Source organism: Sander vitreus, chromosome 21, assembly GCF_031162955.1.
Source record: "Sander vitreus isolate 19-12246 chromosome 21, sanVit1, whole genome shotgun sequence".
In the NCBI taxonomy this organism is placed as follows: Eukaryota; Metazoa; Chordata; class Actinopteri; order Perciformes; family Percidae; genus Sander; species Sander vitreus.
The window spans coordinates 20558190-20585641 of NC_135875.1; the positions used below are offsets into that span (position 1 = coordinate 20558190).

A 27452-nucleotide genomic window follows, 5' to 3' on the forward strand; every position below is an offset into this window, starting at 1 on the left:
GCTGACTTTGTTGGGTGTTCGTGTCCCAGGAAATACTACTTAAGGGGACTGGCGTTTTAACTAAACTACAATCTTTTATTCTAATCTTAACTAATTGTTTTGGTGCCTAAACTTAACTGTCAAATGCTGTGATTCGAATGATGGAGTGCTGTCAAGGACAACACCCAGACTCTTAACATGGGGGGTAGGACAAAACTAGGGAGTTGTCACCTGTAAGTGAGAAGTTGTTGCATTTTGCCATAGTGGACTTTGTGCCAACGAGGAGAAATTCCGTTTTATTGCAGTTAAGTTTGAGGAAATTTTCAGTGGACCAGGATTTTTTTTTTTTTTGCTCCTGTTCCTCAGTTGACTCTGTGTTTGAGTTTTCCTCCATGTTGCATCCACGCCACAGACCGGACAGGGCGGAGTCACGTTAATACACACACGGTAGTGTGTTTTTTAAGGAGAAAGTACATGAACACACACACAGTGGGGAAAGTATTAACAGGATGTAAAAAAAATAAAAAGACATGAGAAAATTACTTCGGTTAGAGGTTCTGAATTTTTGCGGTTTCGACTACTTTTTTGATGAATCGTTCAGCCCTAATACACAGTTCCCTGGCAACTAATTCCTGTTTTTCCCAAATTCACTGGAGCGACAGGGAGGTCGAGATCAAGATGAACTTCAATTTCCCACAAGGTGGGAGATTTGTCTTGGGCACTTAACCCATGCTGCAGCCATAAAAACAAAAAAAACAACACAAACAACATGTACAACAGATACTGTACACATACCATACAACAAACCATCAATATGGCCCTAATGGTGTGTAAAACACAACATGGTGTCACCCAGTGCATAGAGTTGAACATAACTCAAAAAATAAATAATAAAAACAAATAAATATCAGTGCAGAGTCACAAGCACAACAATAACCGCAAATCCCAATCATCAACCAGGCCTGTTCTGGCTTTTATCTGCAGCTATTTAGGAGCTTAATAGACACAGGAATAAATTAGTTCTGGAATAGGTTAAGTCTGCAGTAGGGGTGGGAATCAACAGAGGCCCCACGGTACGATATTATCATGATACTTATGTCACGATACGATATTATCACGATACTTATGTCACGATACGCCATTCACAATACTTATGTCATGATACGATATTATCACAATACTTATTTCACGATACATAATTATCACGATACATATGTCACAATACGGTATCACAATACTAATGTCACGATACGGCATTCACAATACTTATGTCATGATACGATATTATCACAATACTTATTTCACGATACGACATTATCATGATACTTATGTCACGATACGCCATTCACAATACTTATGTCATGATACGATATTATCACAATACTTATTTCACGATACGACATTATCACGATACTAATGTCACGATACGGCATTATCACAATACTTATGTCATGATACGATATTATCACAATACTTATTTCACGATACAATATCACAATACTTATGTCACGATATGATATAATTGTGATTTCAAACATATTGCAACATTTCTGCGACTTCATTGCTTTTTTTTCCAACTTCAAATTATGTCCCCAAAGCAACATCTGTTCATCTCACTTAAATTTTCCATCTAGTGGACTGAAAAAGCAATTGGATCTTATTATTCTAGTACCAAAAGGTTAAATTCTCATGTGCAATTTATATAATAAAAGATTGATACTTGGCGTCCGTGTATCGATACAGCATTGCCACGGAAAATATCGCGATACTACACTGCATCAATCCCCCCCACCCCACCCCTAGTCTGCAGCAAGGAACTCTAAACCTCCTACCGGAGGGCAGCGGCATGAGACGGGCATCAGCGTCCATAAAAGCACACCCATAGACAGAAACACATGGGCACTAAATCTCCTCCTCTCCCGTCTACTGTAGGTTCACCAGGCCAGAGCACCTCGGCAGCAGCGCTAAGATCAAGTGCAGCGGTTGCCATAGTTACCAGGAGTCCACCAAGCAGCTGACCATGAAGAAGCTTCCCATCGTGGCCTGCTTTCACCTCAAAGTAAGTGTTTGCTTTGGCTGCTACTTTAGTGCAGTGGTTCCTAAACTTTTTCACATCAAGGAACCCTAAACTGACACAAATTAGACCACGGACCCCCTTCTTTGGTAAGATTTTGTCCCAGGGGCCACCCTCTGATAGGATTTTTGCTTTTAGATGTTTTATTACAGAAAGTGTATGAAACCCATGACCAAAATAGTCATACGTTCTGTTATTGCATTGCTACTCTATATTGCTCCAGTGAAATACTTATTTTCATAACAATCAAGTATGAAAAACTGAGGACACGCTGTTGGATGCTGTCCTCCTTTCCTACTTTTTTTTTCCAATGCCTAATGAATCTATCTCTCTCTCTCGCTGACCCTGTCTTTCACTGGTTGAAGCCTGAAAATATTGTAAACAAATTAATAACATAACTAATTACACTGGTGGGACTGTTGAGCTCTGTTTCAGACTGATACCGCCGGTTCAGGCTGGTCCTCATCCTCATCACATGCCTTTTTCAGTCGCGGAAAATACTTTTCAATACTCATCGGGATTGAAGCAGCAAACATTCAGTGTAAGAGTAAAAAAATGACATAACATTATTTATAATAAGTTTATTTGATTCACAGCTGCTACATATAGTGTTTTGACCTCGACAACCCAACTGCATTTTACCGCAAACTTGCGACTAGTTAACTTTCTAAAGCAGGCGCAATCGCTTGTTTGCTAAAAGTCGGGTCGGGACTCCAACATTAACACACTGACAACATTGTATTCAGAATATAAAATAGGACTTTTTAATGTGTGATTGTGTAAAGGTGTTCACGAGATAGGACAGGAGGAGAGCAGGGAAAGGAAATGCAGCTGAACGAATACGCTGCGTGTTTTAAATAGCGTTCAAAAAAAAATATTAAAAGCCAAAAATCATAATATGAGCACTTTAAAGAAATGCCAATAAACCAGAGCACGTTTTTCTTCCATCCCGGAATGCTGTGTGGACCAGCCAGACCTTCCTCCGCAGCGCTGTGGGGGAGGGTCTGGCAATGTGAGACTATTGTGTCACTTATGGATGGAATTATAGTAAAAGAAAATGAATCCCCTTTTGTGCTGGGGATCCCCTGGAACCCCCTCAAGGACCCCTGGGTGGATATTGGTTATCAGAGCGGCGTTTTCTAAAATGAGTTTCTCCGTTTGCTTTCAGAGGTTTGAGCATTCAGCCAAACTGCGGCGGAAGATCACGACTTACGTCTCCTTCCCATTGGAGCTGGACATGACCCCCTTCATGGCCTCCAGGTGGGCACAAACTCCAAACGTGTCTTCATATCTGTTCACAGCGCTTTATCTGTTCACACCCCTGTATAATCAATTTGTATTTGTTCACATCCGCACTGAATGTATGACTGTAGAATGTAGACTAATAAGGACACAGGAATTAAAAGAAGGATGAGGAGCACCAAACAGAAAGTCCCACTGCAGTAAACGCTTACTTTCATTGGATTTGCAGACGTGCTTTATAAAAGACACTTTCTTGACTCTTGCTGGAACAGTTGTTGCTGTCGTGACTGCGTTTGTTCTGCTGTGTGTTTCAGTAAAGAGAGCAGGATGAATGGGCAGTACCAGCAGACCGTGGACCCCTTCAACAATGACAACAAGTAAGTAAGCAGTAAAGCAGCCTTCCCATCACTACAGGACATGTACATCACCAGGGTCATCAGGAGCCCCCCCCCCCCCAACATCATTAAAGACAATACACACCCACAATACAGTCTCTTCACACTACTGCCCTCAGGAAGGTGCTACAGGAGTGTGAAAGCATGGACAAGTTTTGTTGCCATTACTTAGACTTCCTCATGGGGGCGACAGAAACGACGCAGTATAGCTTTAAATGGCTATTTCGTATCGAAATCTTAATTTAAAAAATAGAACTGGGCAGCAACCCACGTGTATCGGCACAAAGCGGCCTTCTTCAGGGTGTAGCCCTCAAGACCAGTTTCCCTCTTTTTAGTAGACATATAACACGATTACAAACACCTGAGCACACAGCCAGGGATCTCAAAGGTGACAAATGCAACGTATAACCACCAGATGGCTCCACAAAATATATATAGAAGAAAAATAGAATAAGAAAAAATGTATATACCTATACTTGAAGGTATCTACATAAGAGTGTCACTCTTGTGTCATGACAGAAACCGAATGACACGTACTAAAAGAAGCGTTATGTCATAAACGTCTATGACTTGTTTATGTTTGTGACACGCTCATGACAGTGTCATGTCACTCTTATGTAGATACCTTCTAGTAAAGTGTAACCGAAGAATTTAATAAAAATGGGCACAAAATCATGTTTTTATATATTTTATTATTATAAATCAATGATAAAATTATAAAATTATTAAGTTCCATTTGAAATGTATGTACCTTCTCCTGCTATAATACATGTGCAGAGATGTTCCTTAGTGCATAGGTTTTTATAATGTCATCACTAAAACAACGTAATCGAGAGACGAGACGATTATTTTGCACAAAAATAAAATAATAATGGTTGCAGCAATATGGTGCGTTCCATTTGCGCGCCGAAGTCGGATTTTCCGAGGTCAAAGTCGGAAACACGGCGTTCAGCTCGGGCGTGACGTCATTCCCAGCTCCGGCTTCCGGGTTCCGAGGTAAAATGGAACGCACTGGTAAGCCTCTTCTTTTCTGTCTCTTCCTGTCCGTTTTCAGGTACAGTCTATTTGCAGTAGTGAACCACCAGGGGACACTAGAGAGCGGCCATTACACCACCTTCATCCGCCAGCACAAGGACCAGTGGTTCAAATGTGACGATGCCATCATCACCAAGGCCAGCATCAAGGATGTCCTGGATAGTGAAGGGTGAGCCAGTCGTAGCACTTTGCATTTTTGGGGATTTTCGAAAAAAAAAAAAGAAAAAAAAAGCTGTTCCTTTTTTATCAGATTTGCTGCAATGTGACCTCATGGTACTTTCATCTCCCCAGGTACCTTTTGTTTTATCACAAACAGTTCCTGGAGTACGAGTAGTTTCCCTCCACCAGCGGCAGGAGACGACGGATGATGCAAGGATGAGTTGCATGGGAAAAGGTAACCAGAGTGATGAGAGAGGCATGGGAACGGAAACGCAAGCCCGCCTGAGTCGCTCTGTAGTCGCAGCTCTCAGTCTTAGCATGGAACCACCCCTTACTCCATACTAATGTAGTTCCACTCGTACGACATTCAAAAAAAAAAGTGTTTAGGAACCAAACAAAATGCGAGGAATTTGGGAGGGAGATTTGTATGGGCCCTGATGGGTTATTGTACAAAATGTTGTTCACTTGAATTCAAAGGGTGAAAGCAGCTGTGATCATCTGCTGTACTGCAAAATCAGCGTGTACTTGAGTTCAGGCAATAGACGTATAGCGCCGTATCCCCGCCTTGTTCCACTTTCATTTTTTTTTTAGATACAGACATATGGGCAGAAGGTTGTGTGTTTTTTTTTTTTTTGCTAAATGCTTTCATTTATCCGGGGGAAGGTTTACTTAATCACAAATGCTGTTCTTCACCGTGTTTCATGTTCGCACAGCTGCATTTAATAGCACCTGAACGTGAAAATATGTGGAGTCGCAGCCTTCCACAGGGATTCGAGGCTCTGCTTTAAAGAAGAATTTCTTCTTCTTTTTTTTTTCATTCGCTTGACCTAATCCGCAACTTCCTGGACACAAGCACACTTATCTGACACACCCACACTTCTCGAAATGACCAAATATTTCATCAAGGATGGAAGTTGTCTTATTATACATTTTGTTTTTGTTCAGAATGCAAAAAAAGCAGAGGGGGAAAAAAAAATAACTTTGTATAGAGATCTAGAGAGATTGTATGTATTACTCGTGAGTTTGTAGTCAGTCATATACTTGTCAAAACATTGTCTTTTTAAGCCCCTGACACACCAACCCGACGGCCGACCGTCGGCAGAAAAGCCAGTCGGACTGATCAGTCGGCTCCCCGAGGTCCAAAAAGTGCCTCGGAACACACCGAAGCGACGCCGACTCGAGCGTGTAATACGTCTCCTTGACAGCAGGCGGCGCTAATCTGTATTGTCGCCCCAAAAATGACAACCGGCAGCTGATTGGACGAACGCGTCACATGGGTCTGGTTTCTCCGGAAATTCACAGCCAGACTGTCATGGCAGCTTGTTCAGAATACGATCTCATATTGTAGTAAAATAGTTCACCGAAACGTGTTTCTGAAAACATTTTAAGCGAGAAATAGACCATACAGTTGCTGAATCTGTCTTCATTTCAGATCAACAAAGGTCAGTTTACAAGATTTTCGTCCGATTTTGAGAGGTGTTCGTCACGCTCATCCCGCTCGCCATTTCCGGGTTAGCACTCTACTAATCAGATGGGTCATTTGAGTCCGACTGCCCGCCCTCCGACGCAACAAGTCAGGTCGGCCAAAATGAAGGCTGATGGCCCCTCCGACGGACGACGGCACGGAACACACCGAACAGACTCGAGTCACTGACCTCGCCAGACTGTCAGACGGCCAATTATCGGCTCTGTGTGTCAGGGCCTTAACAAGTAGTACGCAAAGGATCTGTTGTTTTCTGCCTCTCACGCTGCTTCCAACAGTCCCGGGGGAAATAAGTGACACCGTGAATATTATATTTTTATACATGCTGTAATTAAATCGTCTGTTTACGGTTTAGCATTCTCCCTAAACTCTCACATTGTTCGCCTGCGTCACTTTGTGCCGTCAATCATGTCTTGTTTTTTCTTTGTACACACAAAAGCAAAAAATAGTGCCGTCACAGCAAGGTGACACTTCATTCGAAGGGGTGTGCATAAGACTGACATGACACCGTCATAACCATGACATGACAACTGTCATGAACACAGTCTTTTGAATGTTCACGACTGCTGTCATTAACTGTCATTCGCTACATTATGACACTTTTAATGCTAAGTAAGCATTGTTTGAGATGTTTGCGTTATGACAACTTGACATCAACCATGACAACAATCTCCGTGTTATGTCAACTTGACATTAAACCAAGACAGTGACAGTAATGACAGTTTATTGTAATGTCAACACGTAAAGCTAAGTAGTTTCTCAGGCCCTGTTTACACGAATACGCTCCCTGGTGAAAATGACAAAATATTTTATCAGATGTGCCTTTTGTTTAGACGGCGACAGCGTGTTTGGGGCTTAAAAACGCAAAAAAGTGAAACCAACCTCCAGAGTGGAAATCTTAAAAACGCTCCACCATCGTGTTCCCGTCTAAAAGGTAAAAACGCTGTGTGTGTGCGTGCGCGCAGACTTGATGGATCGCATTTCACACACTTTTGCGTCACCATATGCACGCAGATTCCCCCCCCCCCCATAACGCTCGTCTAAACGCGGAATAAAAAGTGAGAACGCAACGCCACTTTTGCGTTTTCTCTTCAAATCGTTCCCGTCTAAACCTAGCCTTAAACTTTGATAATTAGGCCCGCCGTGACATATTTACGACAGGTTATGTTGTCTTGGTTTAATGTCATGTTGACATAACGCAGAGATTGTTGTCATGATTCAATGTCAAGTTGTCATAACACAAACATCTCAAACAATTGCTAACTTTGCATTACAAGTGTCCAAAATCTAACGAGTGACACTTAACGTCAACAGTCATAAACATTCAAAAAGACTGCCTTTATGTTCACGACAGGCGTCATGTCATAGTTATGACGGTGTCTCACGCACACCGCTTCAAATACAGTGTTACCCAGTCATGGAACTGGTGACATAAAACTTCATTTTTATTTTCTTTATTTTTCTTGTTTAATTTGACAACATGTTGGCGCTACAGAGGCATATTCTTCATGTTCAAGATACGTTGTCGCCATGCTGTTTCAGGTAAATGGCAACAAAAAAAAGAAATGAAACAAAGGAGTATGTATAATGGGTCCGAAGCTCGATCCTGCATTGTTAACCGGTGGCCGCATGTTGCTCTAATTCGTGTGTGTGTGTGTGTGTGTGTGTGTGTGTGTGTGTGTGTGTGTGTGTGTGTGTGTGTGTGTGCGTGCGCCCGAGAAAGGGGAAGAAAAAAAAGCTCAGTGTAGATGTTTGTATAAAATGTTATTTCGCGTAAAGGGAGAAAAACATAAAGTGCGTATGTGTTCCCGTTTGTATGCACGTGTGTCGTGCGTGTGTACCGTATGTTCGTGTACTGAATCAGTACTTGCATTCAGCATGCCGTCTGAGCTAGGCATCACAGTTTGATAGTATTTTTTTTTTTTTTTCCACATGTTGATGATGTATGTAAAAGTATATGTGTACAGTTTGTATGTAAGAGACAAATGGTGCAACCTCAAAGTGGATTTTCTTCTTCTATATCGCTGGATCCGGACACGGGGCTCGTAATCAGAAGAAAACGTCGAACTTGACCCGGCCAATCATTCCTCACACACACACACACACACACACACACACACACACACACACACACACACACACACGTGTAACTGCTGCAAGAACTGGACACAGGAAAAAGACACTCAAATAAAGAAAATCTATATCTGTTAACACTTTTGTGCCTCTCATTTGTTGCCCTTAATCATTTAACACTTGTGTTGTCTTCCCGTCGACCATGACCTAGTTTTTGTCGGGGGGTTTTCTGCGCTGTATTTTTTTCACTCCTACCGTATTCACCACTAGTTTTATACTTCATTTTGGAATTCATAATCAATAAAACTCATTTATATGAAAGTGTACTTAATTTTTGATTTAGAAAAAGCTGAAATTATGAGTTATTTGTTAATAATGAGGTTTTGTAAATGTACATTATTATTATTTAGGTTATTTTTCTGGGCTTTTCCGTCTTTAATGGACAGGAGAGGGGGAAGACATGCAGGAAATCGTCACAGGTCGGATTCGAACCCTGGACCTCTGCGTCGAGGCATAAACCTCTGTTTATGTGCGCCTGCTCTACCCACTGAGCCAACCCGGCCATGTAAATGTACATTATTTACACATTTTTAATGGAATATTGCTGATTGAACATAATATCTATTCTCTAGAATTGAACAGTGACTGCAGACGCACTTTAAAAATGGATGACTATTTGAACAGCTTCTCTACAGATGTTTCTGATATCAATGATAATTTTTATTCTTTATTTGGTACAAGAAGAAGTACAAGAAGATTCTGAATCATAAAACAAACCATCACCCCACAAATATATACGTCACAGTTCACAAAATTGACATACATACACTGTATGCATGTTGTGTCAGTACTTGCACATGTACATTTCTATACTTGAAGCCCTAACAGAGGAATTAGTAGAACTTGAACATTTCTCCCAGTGGTTGTATAAAAACACACACGACTGATTATTGTCAGGAAAACTAGAGCTGCAAAGATTAATCAATAAGTTGTTAATCGCCAACTAATTTGATAATCGGTTTGAGTCTCTTTTTATGTTAAAAAGGTAAAAAATTATCTGATTCCAGCTTCTTAAATGTGAATATCTTCTAGTTTCTTCACTCCTCTGTGACAGTAAACGGAATATTTTTGACCATTTTCTGACATTTTATAGACCAAACAACTAGAAAACCAGAAAATAATCGACAGATTAGTCGACAATGAAAATAATCGTTATTTGCAGCCTTAGAACTGATTATTATGTTACTGTAGTTGGCAGATTATAAATTCTCCACCGCTGATACCTGCACTAGACTATCCCAAGTAATGTTATGTGTGGTGTGGTTCACTTGTTTTGGTTGAAAAGTAATCTGGAGAGCAGGAATCATGAACTTAGACATGCAAGTGTGTGTCTTCCTGTAACTATAGCTTACTGAAATTATGGGAATAACTAAAATACTTATGGGAATGTGAGCGGACATGCCAAGATGATGGTTGGCAATCAAATGCAGTTGGGCTATCGTGGAACTTGTGTTGTTGACCATAACCTATAGTTTTTCACCATTGAGCTCTAGTTGGTCCTTGTCGCAGCCGTTTGGCTTGTTGAATCAGTGGCAGTCAGTGAGAGAGAGCTGTTCAGCCCAGTGAAGCGGCGATTTCACCCACTTTCTCTTCATTTTCTTTTCATTGTTCACCTCCATCTTGTCTTCCACAATGAAAAGATCATGGGCTGAAAAGCAAAATGTAACAGTGCCAGTCGAAACTTTTCTCAGTGCTCATATGACAAGATCATTCCATGAGATTCACAGTGTCATGTGAATAGTTGGCTAATTTATTTTGTCCCTTGATGTTTCTATTTGTTTCACTATGTTTTTTTGGGATGTTTTACAAGAGCAGACGCATTATTATGAATCCCATTTACTTTCTTTGGTAAGATCCGCAGCATTCAAGCGCTAGGATTGGCCAGGCTTCAATGCTCGCGTGAGGTACCGGAACCCGATTTGTTCATGTCCTGTCCCCTGACTAAAGGGCTATCCTGACCGTAACCATTCAAAGTCAATGCCTAACCTCAACCAATCAAGCTGCTACGCAGGGCGGGTCTTGCCAAGAAACCAGACATACATACATGCATGCCAGTGGTAGTCAGCTAGTAACTGTAGTAAGCTAGTAGTCAACTGCAGTTGAGGCAATGTGAAGCAAAGAATCAGTCAATGGGTGCATTCCAATACCTATACTCCCATACTATTTAGTATGTCAATACATAGTATGTCAAATGCAGAATGCCAAAAATACCAGGATGTCCTCCTGCATCCAGTCACATTTTGCAGTATGCAAGCCAGCATGCTTTTCTGGCTATTCTTACCCACAATCCTCAGCATATATGAGCAAGAGGGTCAAAGTTCAAGACGCAATGTTAAAATGAAGTAGTATGTCCAAATTGTGTAACATACATACACATACATACGTTGTAAGGGCAGCTACAGTATGTACTAAAAGTAGGAAGAAAAAATATACGATATGGAACGCAGCAAATCTTTATCAGTTCTTTGCTATCCAATTGGTGTGTCAAAGCCCTAACATTGGTGTCTTCCAAGCCCCCAAAAACCTCGTAAGAGGTCCCTGGACACATATGTTCCCTACGATATTAATAAGTCAACTCATTGCCCTATTTTCAGTTATAATCTTTAAGTATGCTTTTTAAACTGCCCTGCGGCACAAACGTCATTTCATCTGCATGCCTTCATCGGGGAGTAAAACGTGTTTTTCACATTAAATATGAATGAACCAGACAACAGCTTTCACAATCCAAACACACTGCGGTGATGTTATCCCACAGTCTGATTGAAAAAATCTAATACACTGACAATCTTCGGTTACACTTTACTTTAAGGTATCTACATAAGAGTGACATGACACTGTCATGAACGTGTCATAAACATTATAAACAAGTCATAAACGTTTAAGACAAAACGCTTCTTTTATTAAGTGTCATTCGGTTTGGTTATGGTTAGAGTTAGGGTTAGGGTTCATGTGTCATGACTGTGTCATGACAGTGTCATGTGTTCATGACAGTGTCATGTCACTCTTATGTAGATACCTTCAAGTAAAGTGTTACCCAATCTTCTCCTATGACCTGGGGACACATTTGGACATTCCAGTTGTCCCGTGGGGCAGCTAAATGAGCCTCATCCAACTGCCGCCTCCTCCAGCACCTCCAGTCCAGAGTTGTGTAGGTTCTCCTCAGCCCTGACAGGCCCTCTATGTTGGACAGGCTGCTGGTAGAACGAGAAGGGTGCTCTCAGTGGCCTGTCGTTGCCCTGGCCGAGTGCTTTCAGATCAGGGAAACAGTGGACACATACGCAGGTCTCAGTAGGAATGGAGTCATATGATGGCTCATGGTCTCTGGTGCGGTTTGAATTTGTTACATAATCTGTGGAAAGATGGAGTAGAGGGTAGTGGGCACACATTGGAGAAAAATACCATGATATATTTAAACTGCAATTTAGAAACACAAGTTTTGAAATACAAGAAAAGTAATGGAAAAAGGTTTGTCTGAAGAAGAATGGCTACACTGTCTAAACTACTCAGTGTGTTTACATGCACAGCAGTAACCGGGGCATGTTCTTACCCCGGTTAAGTCAGTTTTTTCCCCGAATACATGAGCAGGGAAGAATGACGGGAGTGACTCTACCTCCGGTACAGTAGGTGGTGCTCGGCCAAAGTACAACTGGTCAGAATAGGGCTTTTTCTTCAGGTTGACTTTTGTCAAAATCACAACAAATGAAAAAATGTGTCTCCTCGTCCGTCTAGAAATGGGTCTTCTTGATAGTACTTGCCATGACGAAGTCCTCAGTGGGTTTAAAGGTTTAAAGCTTGTGTTGTTGCGTTTTTTTTAGCCGTTGCTTCCAACTGCTCTCTTGTATTTCTGAGTCAAAAACCTCTGCAGCGGAGTGGGGAGGGGAAGTTATAACCTACAGAGCATGCGCAGACGCGTAACCCCAGCTTACCCCGGTTAAGATGTATACATGCACAAATACCTTGGTTACTAAAGGACTTACCTAGGTCTGTTAACCGGGGTATGACAACTCCGATTTTAGACGGGGTAAGGTGTTTACATGGCATTTGAGAAACCGGGGTATTGCCTTAACCCGAATATAATCAGGTTTTCAAACTGCATGTAAACGCACTGATTGATTGCACTGATTGTAGCCTTTGAGATGTATCCATACCGCACTAACCTTTGGACCTCTGCTCCGGCTGGCCAACCTCCTGGCCCTGCTTGACCACACTCTCCTTGTTGTGGTTAGCCTCCTTGGGTCCTGGTTTGGAGGTTTCGGCCCTTGCTCTCCTCAGTAAGACTGCCAATGCTAGAGACAGGCTAGAGAACAGCAGTAGCGTGCACAGGGCCAGCAGGGAGTACAACAGGATAGTGGAGTCTTCCAGGGCTATCAGCCCTGAGATCCCTCTGGAATTTGGCACGTGTGAGGTAACTTCAACCAGGAGCTTTTTGGTAGTCACAGGAGGTGTCGGAGCTCGGGGGGTAGATGAGAAGGATAACTCTGAAAGACCATCAAGACAAAACTGTATGGTGACAAGCATTTTTGGGGCATTTTATTCCTTTATGGGCAGCTGATAGTAAAGAAATGACAGGAAATGAATGGAGAAAGACATGAGGAGTGCCATGCAACAAAGGTCCCTGGCCAAATGAAATGACTCATGGTCAGTACCCTTACCAATGTACAACCAACAAGCATCTATCTCTGCTAAGAAGTAAGCATCCTCTACGCAAACCAAATACCATTCTGCCCCATTGTACAGGAGCAGTGGCTTTTCTAGCAGTGGTGTAGTCTATGTGATACGCAGGTATACGCCGTATACCCACTAAGAAAGCGCCAGGATTTCCATATACCCACTTAAAAATGCCCAATGACACGCTACAGCATACTTTCCATTATAGTTTTGATATATTTTGAATTGTCATCTGTGTTTTACTTTCTTCACATAGGCTAAATAAAGGTATTCCCACCGTAAATTGGTGCATAAAAGTGTATCCGAATACAGGAAATGAAGTCGATGCTCAAACCTTCGCTGGGGGAGGACACACAGACCCCCCACTATGATATGGTAGACTACACCACTTTCTCTAGCTATAGCTTATGTATTTGGGTGAGCTTGTTAGCTAGCTGCTCACCTTCCGAAAAGTCAAATCTGCATCACCAGAAGTACATTTCTAGCTTCCGCTCTCTGTGTGTTGCCGTTCTCAAAATCCCTTCGCTACGGGAAACGACGACGACGACAAAGCTACACGCTGAAAATGGCAAGTTTTGAAGGAAGTTTGGATTGTGCAATAAGGCAGGCCTTCTTTCAGGGAATGATGGTAAAGATTTACACAGGATAAGTTTATGGCATTTCCTCTCTAACTGGGACGTTTTGGGACCGACTGGTGGGATTGCTGTGGACGAAGTACACACGGCGACATACTGGTAAGAGCAAATTACGTTTAACCATGTCTCCAGCTAATTGAAATAGCTCACGTATTGTGTGAACAGTCAACTTCATTTAATATTAAATGCCTCCAGAAAACAGAGATAGTCAGTAAATAACTGAAGCTGTAGTCCAGCCCAGTGGGGTCAGTACTCACTCTGGCAGTGCTGGGAGCATTCTGCTGGATGGCTGCCACAAGTCTTACTGCACTTCACACATATCTTCAGCAGCGCATCATAGTAGTGGCCAAGCAGTGCTTTACAACGTGCAGACTCTAAGGAAGGAGAAGGCGATATAATGAACTGAATATACTTCTTTCCTGTCAATATAGCATTTAAATATATATTTATTGTTCTAAAAAATGAATTCTGGTAATTTCCAATGCTAATTAACTGTTCTTTAACAGGTTACGTCTGTATCTCGTTTATTTAAAGTGCTCATATTATGCTTTTTGGCTTTTCCCCTTTCCTTTTATTGTGTCGTATATCTTTTGTCATATGTTATATGTTTACAAAGTGAAAAAGCCCAAAGTCCACCCCAAAGGGACTTACCATCTCCAACAGAAAACACTGTTCACAAACTGCTCCAAACAGCTCTATTGTAGTCCAGCCTTTACTTCCGCGACGAACGTGCATCACTTTGTAACGCACGTTATAATGCTCGCCTAGCTGCTAGCGTGGCACGCCCTCATACTCTGCAACTGACAAGCTAGCAGTACTTACTGTGCATGTGCCAAAGATGGAACAGAAGTGAGATGTCTCACTCTGTAGCTAAAACAGAGAGCTCAACACACAGGGTGAAAAGAGGAGCTGCAGCAATGTGCAGTACAACTAAAATATGGTGTTTTTTGAAAATTAAACCACGTAAACCTATTCTGGTACAACCTCTAAATACAATTATGAACCTGAGAATGAGCATAATATGAGCACTTAAAAATACCTTTAATAGCCGTGGCAATACTTTCAGTGTGTATAGAGCCAGCATATTTCCACATGTAAATGGGTAAATTACGGGTTTATTTAAACAAATCTCAAAGTCTTGAGTGTTGAAACAATGGAAAGACAAACCAAGACAGCTTTTGATTGTTTGGACTTTGTGTCGACTTTGAATGAAATGTGTTTTTACGATGATTAAACTACTGTTTATTGCAATGGAGTCTGGTGGGTTAAAGTGCGGATTGGGCCGCATTTTTCTGTCCGAGCCCGGCCCGCGTCTGACAGAGCAGTGTTGTATATTTAGTTGCAGCACTGCGTTGCCGATATGTGGAAAAGGAACTTCGTTGACACTGTTCTTGATTATAAAAAGGTTTATTACATCAAGGATTTCAGCATCATGACGGATCCTGCAGAACCCGGAGAGTACAAAGCCAATATGCACTCTGTCTTGCTGCAGCAAGAACATGGCTTATAAGGGGTACGTTTAGGTAACATGTTAGTTAAAGTAAATAGATGTGAGTTGGCAAGTAAAGGTCTGAATCCCTTTGAGTTCAGAGTCTTTTTGGGGGGCTCCAACACTACACATAAAATCATTGATCCCACTCAGCCCCCAATCACAGAATCACATAAAACATCCTCTTCAACACATCACTCCACTGAGAGGAAAATCATTAAACTTACTTCACTAACACAGAGCTCATTATGTCTCAGCACATTTGAGCTTTATACAAACTTTAACCTTATAGGCTCTTCAGATACTACAGCAGTAACCGAGCCCGACACACTTAAAATCTCTTCTTTTTTTTTCTCATACTAATGACACATACGTTTGTTTGTGTGGAAAGCTTTTATTAAGCAACTGTAGGAAGGCATTCAGAAATGTCAACAGATGAGCGCATCAGCGCACACGGGGCAACAAGCGCATGTTAACACAGGCGCGCACCTACATAATAAGATTTTTTTAATTTAAAATGATCATTGCTTTATCGCGCTGATGTGACCGAGCCCGACCCGAACCCGAACATCATTTCTAAATATCTGTCCGAACCCGGCCCTGCCCGCCGGGTACCGTCGGAAAACAAAGTGTTCCCATCAGTCACTTAGACACAAAAACATGAGAAAATAGGTTGAAAAATATGGAAGTTACCCTTTAAATGTGAGGAAAATGTTCCTGGCACAACCATGGATGTATGTATTCCTGAACCTCTGACCTATGTGTGTGTGTGTGTGTCTGTGTGTGTGTGTGTGTGTGTGTGTGTGTGTGTGTGTGTGTACTCACCACAGTAACTGGTGCATTTGGGGATGATATGTGGTTGCTTGCATTGCATTTGACAACCAATACATTTTTTGAGCAAAGCATCCCAGTACTGACCCCCACGGCAGCTTCCACCCATCATGCCTGATGACCCTCACACTGACGAACACAAAGGACAACACGGACATATATAGAAAGATAAGTAAAGAGGAAATAGCAGTGGGCAGTGCAGTGATGTGCATCTTGTTGATCTAACAATATTGATGTCCTAATGTTGTGAAATCGTTCAGTCTTGTAACTGTGTTTTTATACTGCAGTGTTCTTAATTAATATTCTCTTACATTTTGTTCACAAAGTATAGGCTATTACATTTCGTTTACAAAGGTCTTAAATTATTTATTGTCATTTCGTAGGATTAAATACCAGGGAATACAGTATACTTGTGGGGTCTGCACAGCCTTGTGGGGCCCAAAATGCTGGACCCCACAAGGTTAGAGGGCTGTTTGAGGGTTAAGACTTGGTTTTAGGATTAGGGTTAGAGTTAGGTTATGGTTAGACATTTAGTTGTGATGGTTAAGGTTAGTGAAACAAACGTGTGTGTGTGTGAGACTTTACAATTTACTCCGTGTGACTTGGATGTTATACGATGGGTACTGCTTACGTCAGTGTTTCTAATTTACGCTCTTGACCATGGAGTGTGAGCGCGTGACAAATGGATGTATAATAATAACGGCACAACATGGCGTTTTACTATACTATAATTTAATGGACATGGTGAGCAAGCACTGGCCCTAAACATCCAAGCTCGGGCGCGAATCAATCAGTTGTCAGGAAAGAAAAGAAAACGTCTCGCACCGTGCTACTAAACGAGCTAACGTTAGCTCGTCGGCTAGAATGGGCAAGTGTCTGTCTGATATGAAGGTCTGGCCAGGGATGCGGACAAGTTAGCGGACGAGGCTAGCTGAGGGCAATGGGGCCGAGGTTAGCACAACAAGCGACGAGATATGGACGATGACGGTGTCGGCGGTGCTCCACCTTTTGTAAGGTATGTGTTGAAAACGCATTCAACATGCCGTCAAATGTGCGTTAACGCACATGTGATGCGCTTGTTGGGCGCATCACCGTGGAGAGTAGTCTCGCCTTGCCGGTCCAGACCTTCCTCCACAGCGCTGCTGAGAAACAAACAAACCTGAGCCCAACTCTTTAACCCTCCTGTTGTCCACGGGTCAAATTGGAAAAGTTTCTATATCAGAAATACTTTCTTTCAACCAAATTTTAAAATAACGTGGATGGTTCAATACAACGCTCTTTACAAGTTAAATAAATGATCAGTTCACTACTTTCATTGAATGTGGGTGTTTTATTCAATTGTATAGCATGTAAAGAAAAATTTATAATGGAACGTTGAAAAACGTAGGAGAAAAAAACGTCAAAAAAGCACAGAAAAAAGGTGACAAAAACATCGTAACCAAAAACTTGGAAAACAGTGACAAAAAAAACATTGTTAAAAGTGACAAAAACGTCAGGAAAAGTGACAAAAATATGGGAAAGCTTAAAAGAACGTTACGCAGAAAAATATTGACAGAAACGTCGAAAAAAGTGTTGCAAAAGACGACCAAAACGTTCGAACATTTTGACCCAGAAAAACAAGAAGCCGACGGGGAAGACGAGATAAGATAAGATAGACTTTGGGGGCTTTCACACCTATCTCATTTGGTCCGGACTTTCGGACTTTTCAGTTTGATCCGAACCAAAATTACAGGTGTGAAACCTCCCCCGGACACAAGCGGCCGAAATTTGGTCCGACCAAATGAGGTGGTCTCGGTCCGGATCAAACTGAACCACGGTCCTGTTCGTTTATAGTGTGAACGCATTTTTTGGATGGTTCGGACTTTCTGACCAAATACAGGAAGCTCTGGCAGGCTATCTTGGTGTTATAAGACCGGGGAAGCTCCTTTAAGGAACAGCTGTCAGTGCTTACTTTGTAGTCTACGTGAGCGAGAGTGTGCAGACAGCTGTCGGCTATCAGAGCAGAATATTTTACTTGTTAAGTGGTAGGCCTCGTAAATGTACAGTGTAGGTTTCCGTTTGTCTCTGAATAAATGCTCCAGACAGAAAGTTCCCGTGTCTTTGCTTCTCAACATCACAACAAAACAAAAAGAGCCGCGGCAGTAGGGGAGAGCAGCAGTCAGTTGAAAAAAAACTCCGACACAGAGAGAGGATACGAGAGGACGGGGAAGCCCGTCTACAAACCGATCAATTAGAAGTATCTGGAGACGCAGCTCACGTATGTGATGACGGCAGGACGTAGTTTTGTCACGTAAAGATCTTTAGTGCGCTTGCATAACTGCAGTGTGAAACCAAGACTTACTGGATCAAATGTATACAATGTAACAAAAACATGCCTTTAGACGCGAAAAAGCAGAAAAAGCAGAACTGGATGAAACAATCACTGAAGCAATTGGCATTTACATTGGCATATTACATTAAATGATATATTATCTTATCTAACCAAGGTGGAACTAATTGTAACACCTCATCATTTTCTTTTTTATTATTCTATTTGTTTTGTATTTTTAGTTTCATAGATAAGAGCTCTTCATGCAACAAATACTTAACTTATGTTATTAGAGTACAAACGCAACTTACAAAGCTATTGTGAATTATATGATGGTTGAGTATTAATGTTTTATTAAATTCAGGCAACGTTACATGGTAAATAATGACAAGTCAACATGTCTGCTGGGTTAATATTAGAGATGGCCCGATATGATTCTGATACCTGAACTTGCGTATCGGCAGATACCGAGATCCGATACCAGTGTGTCATATATTTTATTATGTTTTAACAACCACTATCCCTGTATGGATGTGATATTATTTCTATCTTTGTTGTCAGTCTGGCTCAGGTTAAACTCTTTGTGAAACATGAATGCCACAGAACGTTCTTTTATTCTGCAGTTTGACAGTCAGTTATAACGGAAAAAGAACATAAATAAACTACTTTAACGTAGATTTTCTTTAGGGCTTTATTACGTGGTATTGGATCGGTGCATAAACTCCAGTACTTCCCGATACCGATACCAGCATTTTAGGTGGTATCGGAACATCTCTAGTCAATATACCTATATTGACCCAGCAGACATTCTGACATTTTAATATAGTCACAGCTTTCAGAGTTTTACCAGTGTTACTGTATATTTTGAAAGTATTTAGGTCACAGAACCTGCTGAGAGTCAATCTTGTGTTTTGGATGTTATCTTACTGTCGTATGTCTGTGATGTGTCAGTGTTTTTCTCTCTGCTGCAGCTGCTGATTTATCCCCTTTCAATACTTTCTTCTACTACTTAATTACTTACTATACTATATAAACAAGTCCCATGTCTTTTTTAGCCTGTTTGCTGAATGCTACACATTTATTTCTTCCCACAGAAAAGAAACAAATGTCAGATTTTACTGAGATGATGTGATAATCATTAGTTAAATGGCAGGAGTTGTCGATATAGATATATATATATATATATATATATATATATATATATATATATATATATATATATATATGTATAGTTGAATCTGGCAAACGTGTACACGCTACGCTACACAGAAAATGATCTTGGTCTTTTTCATATATATATATATATATATATATATATATATATATATATATATATATATATATATATATACAACTATGCATTAGTACAGCTACACTTTGCTTCCTATACATCTTACACAGTTAAACCAATGCTGTGAGATATATATATATATATATATATTTCTACAGCATTGGTTCTAACTAAACTAAACTTAATATATATATATCTCACAATGCTGTGAGATATATATATATATATATATATATATATATATATATATATATATATATATATATATATATATATATATATCTCACAGCATTGGTTTAACTGTGTAAGATGTATAGGAAGCAAGTGTGAGCTGTACTAATGCAGTATAGTTGTAGAAAAAAAAGACTGCTCAGTCTGTACTAGGGTTGCATGATATTGACAAAATGTGATATTGTGATATCGATATTAATTTCGATATTGTAAAATTACAAACCTTACGGGAAAACGCATCATAACAAATTAAGTCATTTTTCTTACAACACAAGGTTTATTTCAACTGACGGTCATATTGGACTGGTACAACATGAATAAAGAAATAAGGACCATGTCTACAGCACAGGACATGTACTGGTTGGACAGTATAAAATAATTAAAGAGAACAGGACATGTTTTACTGGTTGGACAGTATAAAAAAAATAAATAAAGAGAGCAGGACACAACTTTTCTTTCGCGTCTCTGATTCGTTCCGTTTTGTTGTCTCTATCCATTTCTTCACTTACACTGTCACTCTGTCCAAATATGCACACACGTGGTACGCTCCATGGGGTTCATCACGTAGTGGCCCCGTGCGCTGACGTGCACTAACGTGCAAGTGGCACGGTAACTGGCCAATGAAACATGATCATTATAACGTTTGAAGAGGGCTCTAAGTCAAACACAACTAAGCCACACAGCCAACGGACGGGACGCAGCGCTCCACAAAATAAACTAAATATTGCATACCTATTGCGACACTTTCGATATAATATTGCGCAACGTGAACGATATGGACTCGATGTATCATGCACGCCTAGTCTGCAATATAGCACCAGTGAAACCCTGTGTTTTGATAGACACTGGGACTGTGGAAGGTCTTTTTCTGCCTTTGCTTTCGAGACTTTTTTTAGAGCACACCTTGCAAAGCATGCACAAAGAGCCACGTGATTGAAAGATTAGGGGGCCATCAGCAACATGCCAGGCTTCCAAAATTCCATCCTTTCAGAAATCATGTCTTTATTTCGCAACCACAGTCCTCTTCGCTCCGTTGAGCACTGAGTCAGTGGACTGTGAAAAGACACACGGTCTAACCCTCCTCCGCCCTCCACTACTGTGTACTACAGTGTATTTGTCACACCCTGATAATCAGCACTCAGTGTCTTACTCACACCCCTTTCAGATTACATGTGAAGTTAGTACAACGTGTATTTATCACAAACACATACTTGATGTTTGCCAATATCAAAACAAAAGTGCTTATTTCCATACAAACCAAAATCATTACTTACTGTAGAGTATCTATTTTTGTGCTTCCTTATTGAGATTTGCTGTGGCTCTTTTTACCATATATTCTTTTTGTGTGTGTGTGTGTGTGTGTGTGTGTGTGTGTGTGTGCGTGCGAATGTAATTGGAGTCAGGACTGCGTTCACAGCGAAGTGAAGACGTTTCTGGTGATCAGAGAGCTCGTATGAGTCGCAGAGCAGCCACAAGTATAGTATAGTAGAAAGTGTGGCAACGCTGGCTGAAGTTGAGGGTTCAAATTTCACCTGGACCACAAATAGTGACACCCCTTTCTCTCTCAATACTGAAAACACCCAGTGACCCAGTATGGGTTGAAAGCGATTAGGGCTGGGTATCACCAATGATTTCACCAATCGATTCCGATTCCCAAGGTCCCCATTCAGTTACATTTCCCATTCAACATTAAACAGTTCAGGGAAATTTCAGTTACAATGCCAATTTTTCTTGCATATAAGAGATTCTAAGAGAACTTATGCTGTCAATGTTTACATTACGAATTGAAATCCAGTCACCACGTCCATGGTGAAAATGCATACATTAAAAACATCGATTTTGTGATTTAATTAATCAATATCAGATCACTCAAACAAAGATCGACTTCAATTGGAGAATGGATTATTTTAAACCGTGCCCTAAATTCGTTGTTAAGAGCGGCCACTCACCTGGCGAGATGAAGACGCGGTGGGGGGCTCCTCGGTCTGAAGACGAGAGTGAGATGGGCCTGTGTTTCAGCAATGGAAGCTCATTTGGGTACAGCCTCTCTGCCTGACCTGGGGGACTTCCCCCCCAGACACACACACACACACACACACACACAGACACACAGACACACACACACCAAAGTTAGACCAATGCCAGTGCCTTTAAAAAGTCCCCCATGTACTTTTGTGTTTCAAAACATTGAATCACAGCAGATGTTCAGTAATTAGGACGTTTTGACAATAATCAACAGAAAATGTACTAAACGGTCAATTTTAAAAACCTATTTCTACCAATGGACATAAATATCTACAAAAATGTATTAAGTTCTGGCCCGTTTCATGGGCGTTTCATGTGAGTTAAATAGGAGTTTCAGGTCCTTTTCAGGTACTTTGACTTGGCACCTCCAGAACATTACCAGTGTTGAGCTGGTTCATTTTTTACCCTAGAAACAGTAACAAAAATAGATTTATCTCATGGTCCACTTACTTGTTTTCCCTGAAGCTTTCAGACAGTTCTGGCCTTCCTCGGCAGATGGAGTTTCCTTAATTGTCATGAATTAGTTTAGTTGTTAACGGACAACAGTTGAAATACTGTAAAAAAAATAAATAAATAAAAGTCTTTAAAAATCAACATTTTTGTATTGAAGCCATTCCTGTGTAGCCTGGTCCTACCAGACTCTGGTACATTTCATTTGTACAGAGAGTCTGGCCACTCTCCATTGACAAGTGTTAACTTCCTTGAAGGCGGGTACTCTGTTGAAGTTTAAAACTATTGGATCTGCCCAGAGCCGCTCTGGATCTGCCATAAGCAATCGCTAACGTTTGGTCGTGACGTTGGCTTAGCATCGACCACCAACAAAACTCAGCAAAGATTGTTCTTGCTGAGCGGAAGTACGTAGGTCGGCAGAGCCAGGTTAATTCCTGTGTAGCTTTAGCTTGACAATATGTTTGGGGTTGTTGCTTAGCTGGAATGTAAGTCTTCTCCCAATATAATATAAAATATCAATAGAACACGTGTAGAATAATATTTAAGAATATAAATCCCCTCCCGAATGGCAGGTTTCCTTTTTTTTTTTTTAACTCAGACATGTTAAAAACTCACACATGTACTTTTTCTGCTATGACAAGTCAAAATGTCTCCTCAAAAACTCCCATTGACTGAAAAGCTTTTCACGTATAGGTTGTCCTTTTTCAAAAAGTTTCTATATCACAAATTTGGGTTTATTTCAACCAAATTGTAAAACCCAAGTAGATGGTTCAATACAACTAGTAAAGTAAATTATCAGTTTACTACTTTCATTGAATTTTGGGTGTTGTATTAAATGTTATGGCATTTGAAAAAAAAAAAAAAATGAAAATGAAAAAAGAACATTGAAAAAATAGACAAAAACATCGGAAAAAGTGACAAAAAAAACTTAGATAAAAGTAAAAAAAAAAACACGCTGAAAAAGAAGACCAAAACGTTTAATTTTGAATTTTGACCCAGAAAAACAAAAAGTTGCTTGTTGGTCGACGGGAAGACAACACAAGGGTTAAAAGTGTGTTTTGTTAAAAGGGGGCTACATGCTTATGCAAGCACTTGTTTTTTGGTTCAATTCATTAGAATGTCTTTTCACAAACTGGCCTAAACATTATAACAGAACTATCCATCTTCAACAAGTCATTCTGGTACAGCCCCTCTAACCTGAAGTGACAGGTTGACCACAGTGACTCACTTCTACCAGGTATTAAAGTTTTTTTGAAAGGTGTGACTAAACCCACGTTCCCAAACATCAGAGTGAAACTGTCGTACAATCCCACACCATGTGTTTCACTCTCCACTGAACACAGAGCGGATTTAACGGTTTCATCTCTGCTTCACTTCTCATATGAACCAGCATCTTTCTGGCCATGTGCAGCTTAGTTTTAGACTGAGAGTATATACAACACTGAATTATTATGCACCTGCAGATATTAAAGACATGAACCAGACATAACCAGAGATTCATTTTGATCCAAGTATGGGTACAATTATTATTATTATTTTTTTAAACCCTGCACAGCTTTATTTTAATTTCCTTAATCAGTGCAAATTGCTCCATGTGGCATTCAAACAAAGTGGCAGCCACATCTTAAACTATTAAATAAATCTCACACGGTACTTGTTCGCTCAACTGTACAGCTCTACTGTTATTATTCATGATGTATTTATATGACTAGATCAAAGTGAGTAAAGCAAAGAGAGGACATCAGAAAAAGAGTAGAACCTAAAATTCAAGACACAAAGCACTTCAGTTCACACAGACTTTTTGTCACTCTGAGATTTTCGGGGAGGCTTCTCTGTGCAGCTGTTAGAAGATGCCGGAAATTCTGGGGTTACAAGTCCTTAAAGGTGTTTTTTTTTAACAACACACGATTTTGGTTCTGCCTTGTGACATTTTTAAGGCAGAATGAGTGGGATTTGTCCGTTGCGGGTTATAAACACAAGATTTCAAGTTGGCCCCTCCTCAACTGATCAGCGAGTATTTTAGAAGAGATAAATGGTCACAGAGTTATGGACATTAATGACGGACCGTGCAATAAAATGTTTCAGTCACTAATTTGACAGTTGTTTGGATGGATGCACGTAGTTTATGGTTACAAAACTTGGCCTACTTGCCGTAACTTTGGTGCATACCAGTCATCAAACAATAACCTCCAAACATATGCGCACACAATATATAAAAGAGACTGTCCTACCTGAAAAACGCCCACATAGGTAATTTGTTCAAGCAGCAATTAAACATGCTTTTAGCCTCTTAACATGTTCGAAATGTCATTACAAGTGCCTACGCATGTGAAGGTCTGGCAATGCGAGACTACTAATGCATTGACATGATCCCTCACTGGCTTCCCACAAGCAAACAAGTTAGAGATACAGCTGTTTGAGAACTGACCCTGGGTCTCTGCAGCACACCAGTCCAGTAACAGGCTTTCTGATTGGCCAAGGGAGTTGTAAAAGCTTTCTCCAATAGACTGAAAACAAAGTATTAAAACAATGCAGTTATAAAAAAAAACCTAGCCTCTGAAATAGAATGAAACTACCTAATGATACTGGGGCTAAAAAACCCAAACTGCAGATGCACAAGAGGATGGCTCTGTGATTAATGGATCACACCTCTAACCAAACTACCACCTTCAGAAACCTGAACACCCAGAATAGACTGGCTGCAGATGGGTAGTCAAATTCAGGAAAGGAAAAAAGGAAGCCAGTTGACACAAAAAACAGAACAACAGAAAAATGGCTAAATCAGGACTAGAACAGTCAGGCTATGCAAAATGCTAGGCGAGTTAAAGACGTGCAGTTTTCAAAAGTCTTGATTTACTTAAATATTTGCGTCAACAAGGAGCCATATTCGTACTTTTTACACCATATTGGTAAAGGGGATGATGTTGTTTTTGGAAAATCAGAGAGCCCCACAACCCACATAGGAGTGTGTAACACTTGTTAAAATACAAAGTTAGGCTTGGCTCTCAGAAGTGTGACAGACACATTTTAGGTTAAGTGTTCTTTTTATGGCATCATTCTATGTACATGAACATTTTGATTAATTTGTTAATTTGATCGATCGATTGATTTCGAACATGTAACAAATACTTAAAAAGAAAACAAGAATAACTAATAACATGAAAAAAATAAACTTAGCACAAAAAGTAAGGACAATTGTGTTTGGTAGATTATTTCTCTGTGTTAACAATGGTTTTTGGAAATAAATCTTATACCGTTGGAAAGCCTGTTTAGTTCCCTTTCAAATGGTGCCCCATTTTTAAGGAACATGCATTTGTGGGATGAGCAGCAGTGCTGAGTATGTGGGTTGTGCCCATGAGAAATTTGCCAAATCTTCTCCGCCATTGCCATACAGGTTATTTTGCTGTTGCTTTTGACACTTGTTTTGAACTTCTGGTACCCCCAGGTGCTGCCAATCAGGAGCCTGATTTAGAGATGAGATTCTGCAACCAGTGGCAGTCCCATATCTCCCCAGTCTGGGACCGAACTCTATCCTCCAAGATGACAACGCTCGCCCCCACAGGGCGGGGTTTATCAGAGACTACCTCCAGAATGTGGGAGTGGAGAGGATGGAATGGCTTGCCAGCAGTCCTGACCTCAACCCCATTGAATACTTGTCGGACCAGCTTGGGCTTGCTGTTTGTTCCAGAGTGACCAACACAACCACATTGGCTGACTTGCGACAAATGCTGGTTGAAGAATGGGATGCCATCCCACAGCAGTGTGTGACCAGGCTGGTGACCAGCATGAGGAGGAGGTGCCAGGCTGTTGTGGCTGTGTATGTTCTTCCACGCGCTACTGACGCTCCTGTTTGTGAAATAAATACATTGTTCAATTGCCAATATGTCTTGTTTCTTCAAACTTCAATCATCCAATCCACCAAACACCAAACGAGTCAATGGCAGAATAAGCTGTTTGGCATAGAGAGGCAGAGAAGATTTTGCAAATTATTTTTATGGGCACAACCCACATACTCAGCGCTGCTGCTCATCCCACAAATGCATTTTCCTTACAAATGGAGCACCATTTCAAAGGGAACTAAACAGGCTTTCCAAAGGTATAAGATTTATTGCTAAAAATCATTGTTACCACTGAGAAATAATCTATCAAACACTAATTTCCTTACTTTTTGTGCTAAGTTTAATAAATGTCCAAAAAGGAGTAGGAAGAAGTTATATGGGCCTAATAATTCTCCATAACTCACTAACTCAATATGTATCATATATATGACATAAAAACAACCATCCTAATGGTATTTAATAATAATATCTATAATCAGACTGGAAGCACTTTACCGTCAGAGTGAAGTCCAACAATACCAGATTTATACCACTAGATGGAAACAGCCTGCAATTTTTGAAAAGACAATCTCATCAGTGCAGGATCAATAATAATGTCCAACCTCTCTGCGTACTTTCACGTCTAAATACTGTCTATATCTCTTAGAAACAACTCTTAATCCTACATGCAGGGAGGCAGATCCCTGGCAAGAATAAAACTGTTCCAACTTTGGTGAGGTGAAGGAGAAGTGTGAAGGATAAGGGTGTTAGGGCTGAAACTAGTCCCAGGTGAAGTATTTGGATGAGTGGATGAAATGAGCTGTACTATGGGATATAGTGAGTATCATTAGTGTATGTTTGATCAAAGAAACAGAGCCCACATGCTGTGCAGTGTTCCCCTAAAACGTCTACCAGACCATTGAGCAATGGTTCCACCCACAAGGGCAGGGTACGATATAAGCCCCGTTTTAGAAGGGTGCTGAAGCAACCCGGCACCCCTAAAAAATAACTGCTAAAAAAGTCTGTTGTTAGTCTATTGTGAGCTAAGGAGTTCTGCTGTAGGAATATCACAGCGTCGTGGAAACTAAACTCAGAATCTAGACCCCTGGATCATTCAGAAAAAGAAACAGAGCCATTTTTTTTGAAAATAGTGCCTGTCAACCATTAGTGCAAATCGCATATATCTCTAATTTTCAAAAGTTATTG

The 27452-nt window shown here is 40.6% G+C and overlaps 2 protein-coding genes across 3 annotated transcripts in view; one reads left to right on the plus strand and one right to left on the minus strand.

Annotated features, from left to right (window-relative positions):
• Positions 1–5472, plus strand: part of usp22 (ubiquitin specific peptidase 22) — a 36704-nt gene extending 31232 nt beyond the window's left edge. For both annotated transcript variants that reach the window (XM_078278835.1, XM_078278836.1), the window contains 5 exons: positions 1912–2038; positions 3222–3313; positions 3610–3672; positions 4745–4894; positions 5017–5472. In XM_078278835.1, the coding sequence (XP_078134961.1) occupies positions 1912–2038; positions 3222–3313; positions 3610–3672; positions 4745–4894; positions 5017–5059 (475 nt within the window). In that variant the 3' untranslated portion in view covers positions 5060–5472. The remainder of the gene's footprint in view (positions 1–1911; positions 2039–3221; positions 3314–3609; positions 3673–4744; positions 4895–5016) is intronic.
• Positions 5473–11113: 5641 nt separating this feature from the next.
• Positions 11114–21992, minus strand: tnfrsf13b (TNF receptor superfamily member 13B). The gene is made up of 5 exons (XM_078279411.1): positions 21903–21992; positions 16118–16252; positions 14061–14177; positions 12658–12978; positions 11114–11849 (listed from the first exon to the last, which is right to left on the minus strand). Exons 2-5 carry the CDS (start codon positions 16233–16235, stop codon positions 11605–11607), a joined length of 801 nt encoding a protein of 266 aa, XP_078135537.1. The 5' UTR covers positions 16236–16252; positions 21903–21992; the 3' UTR covers positions 11114–11604.
• Between the last annotated feature and the right edge of the window lie 5460 nt (positions 21993–27452).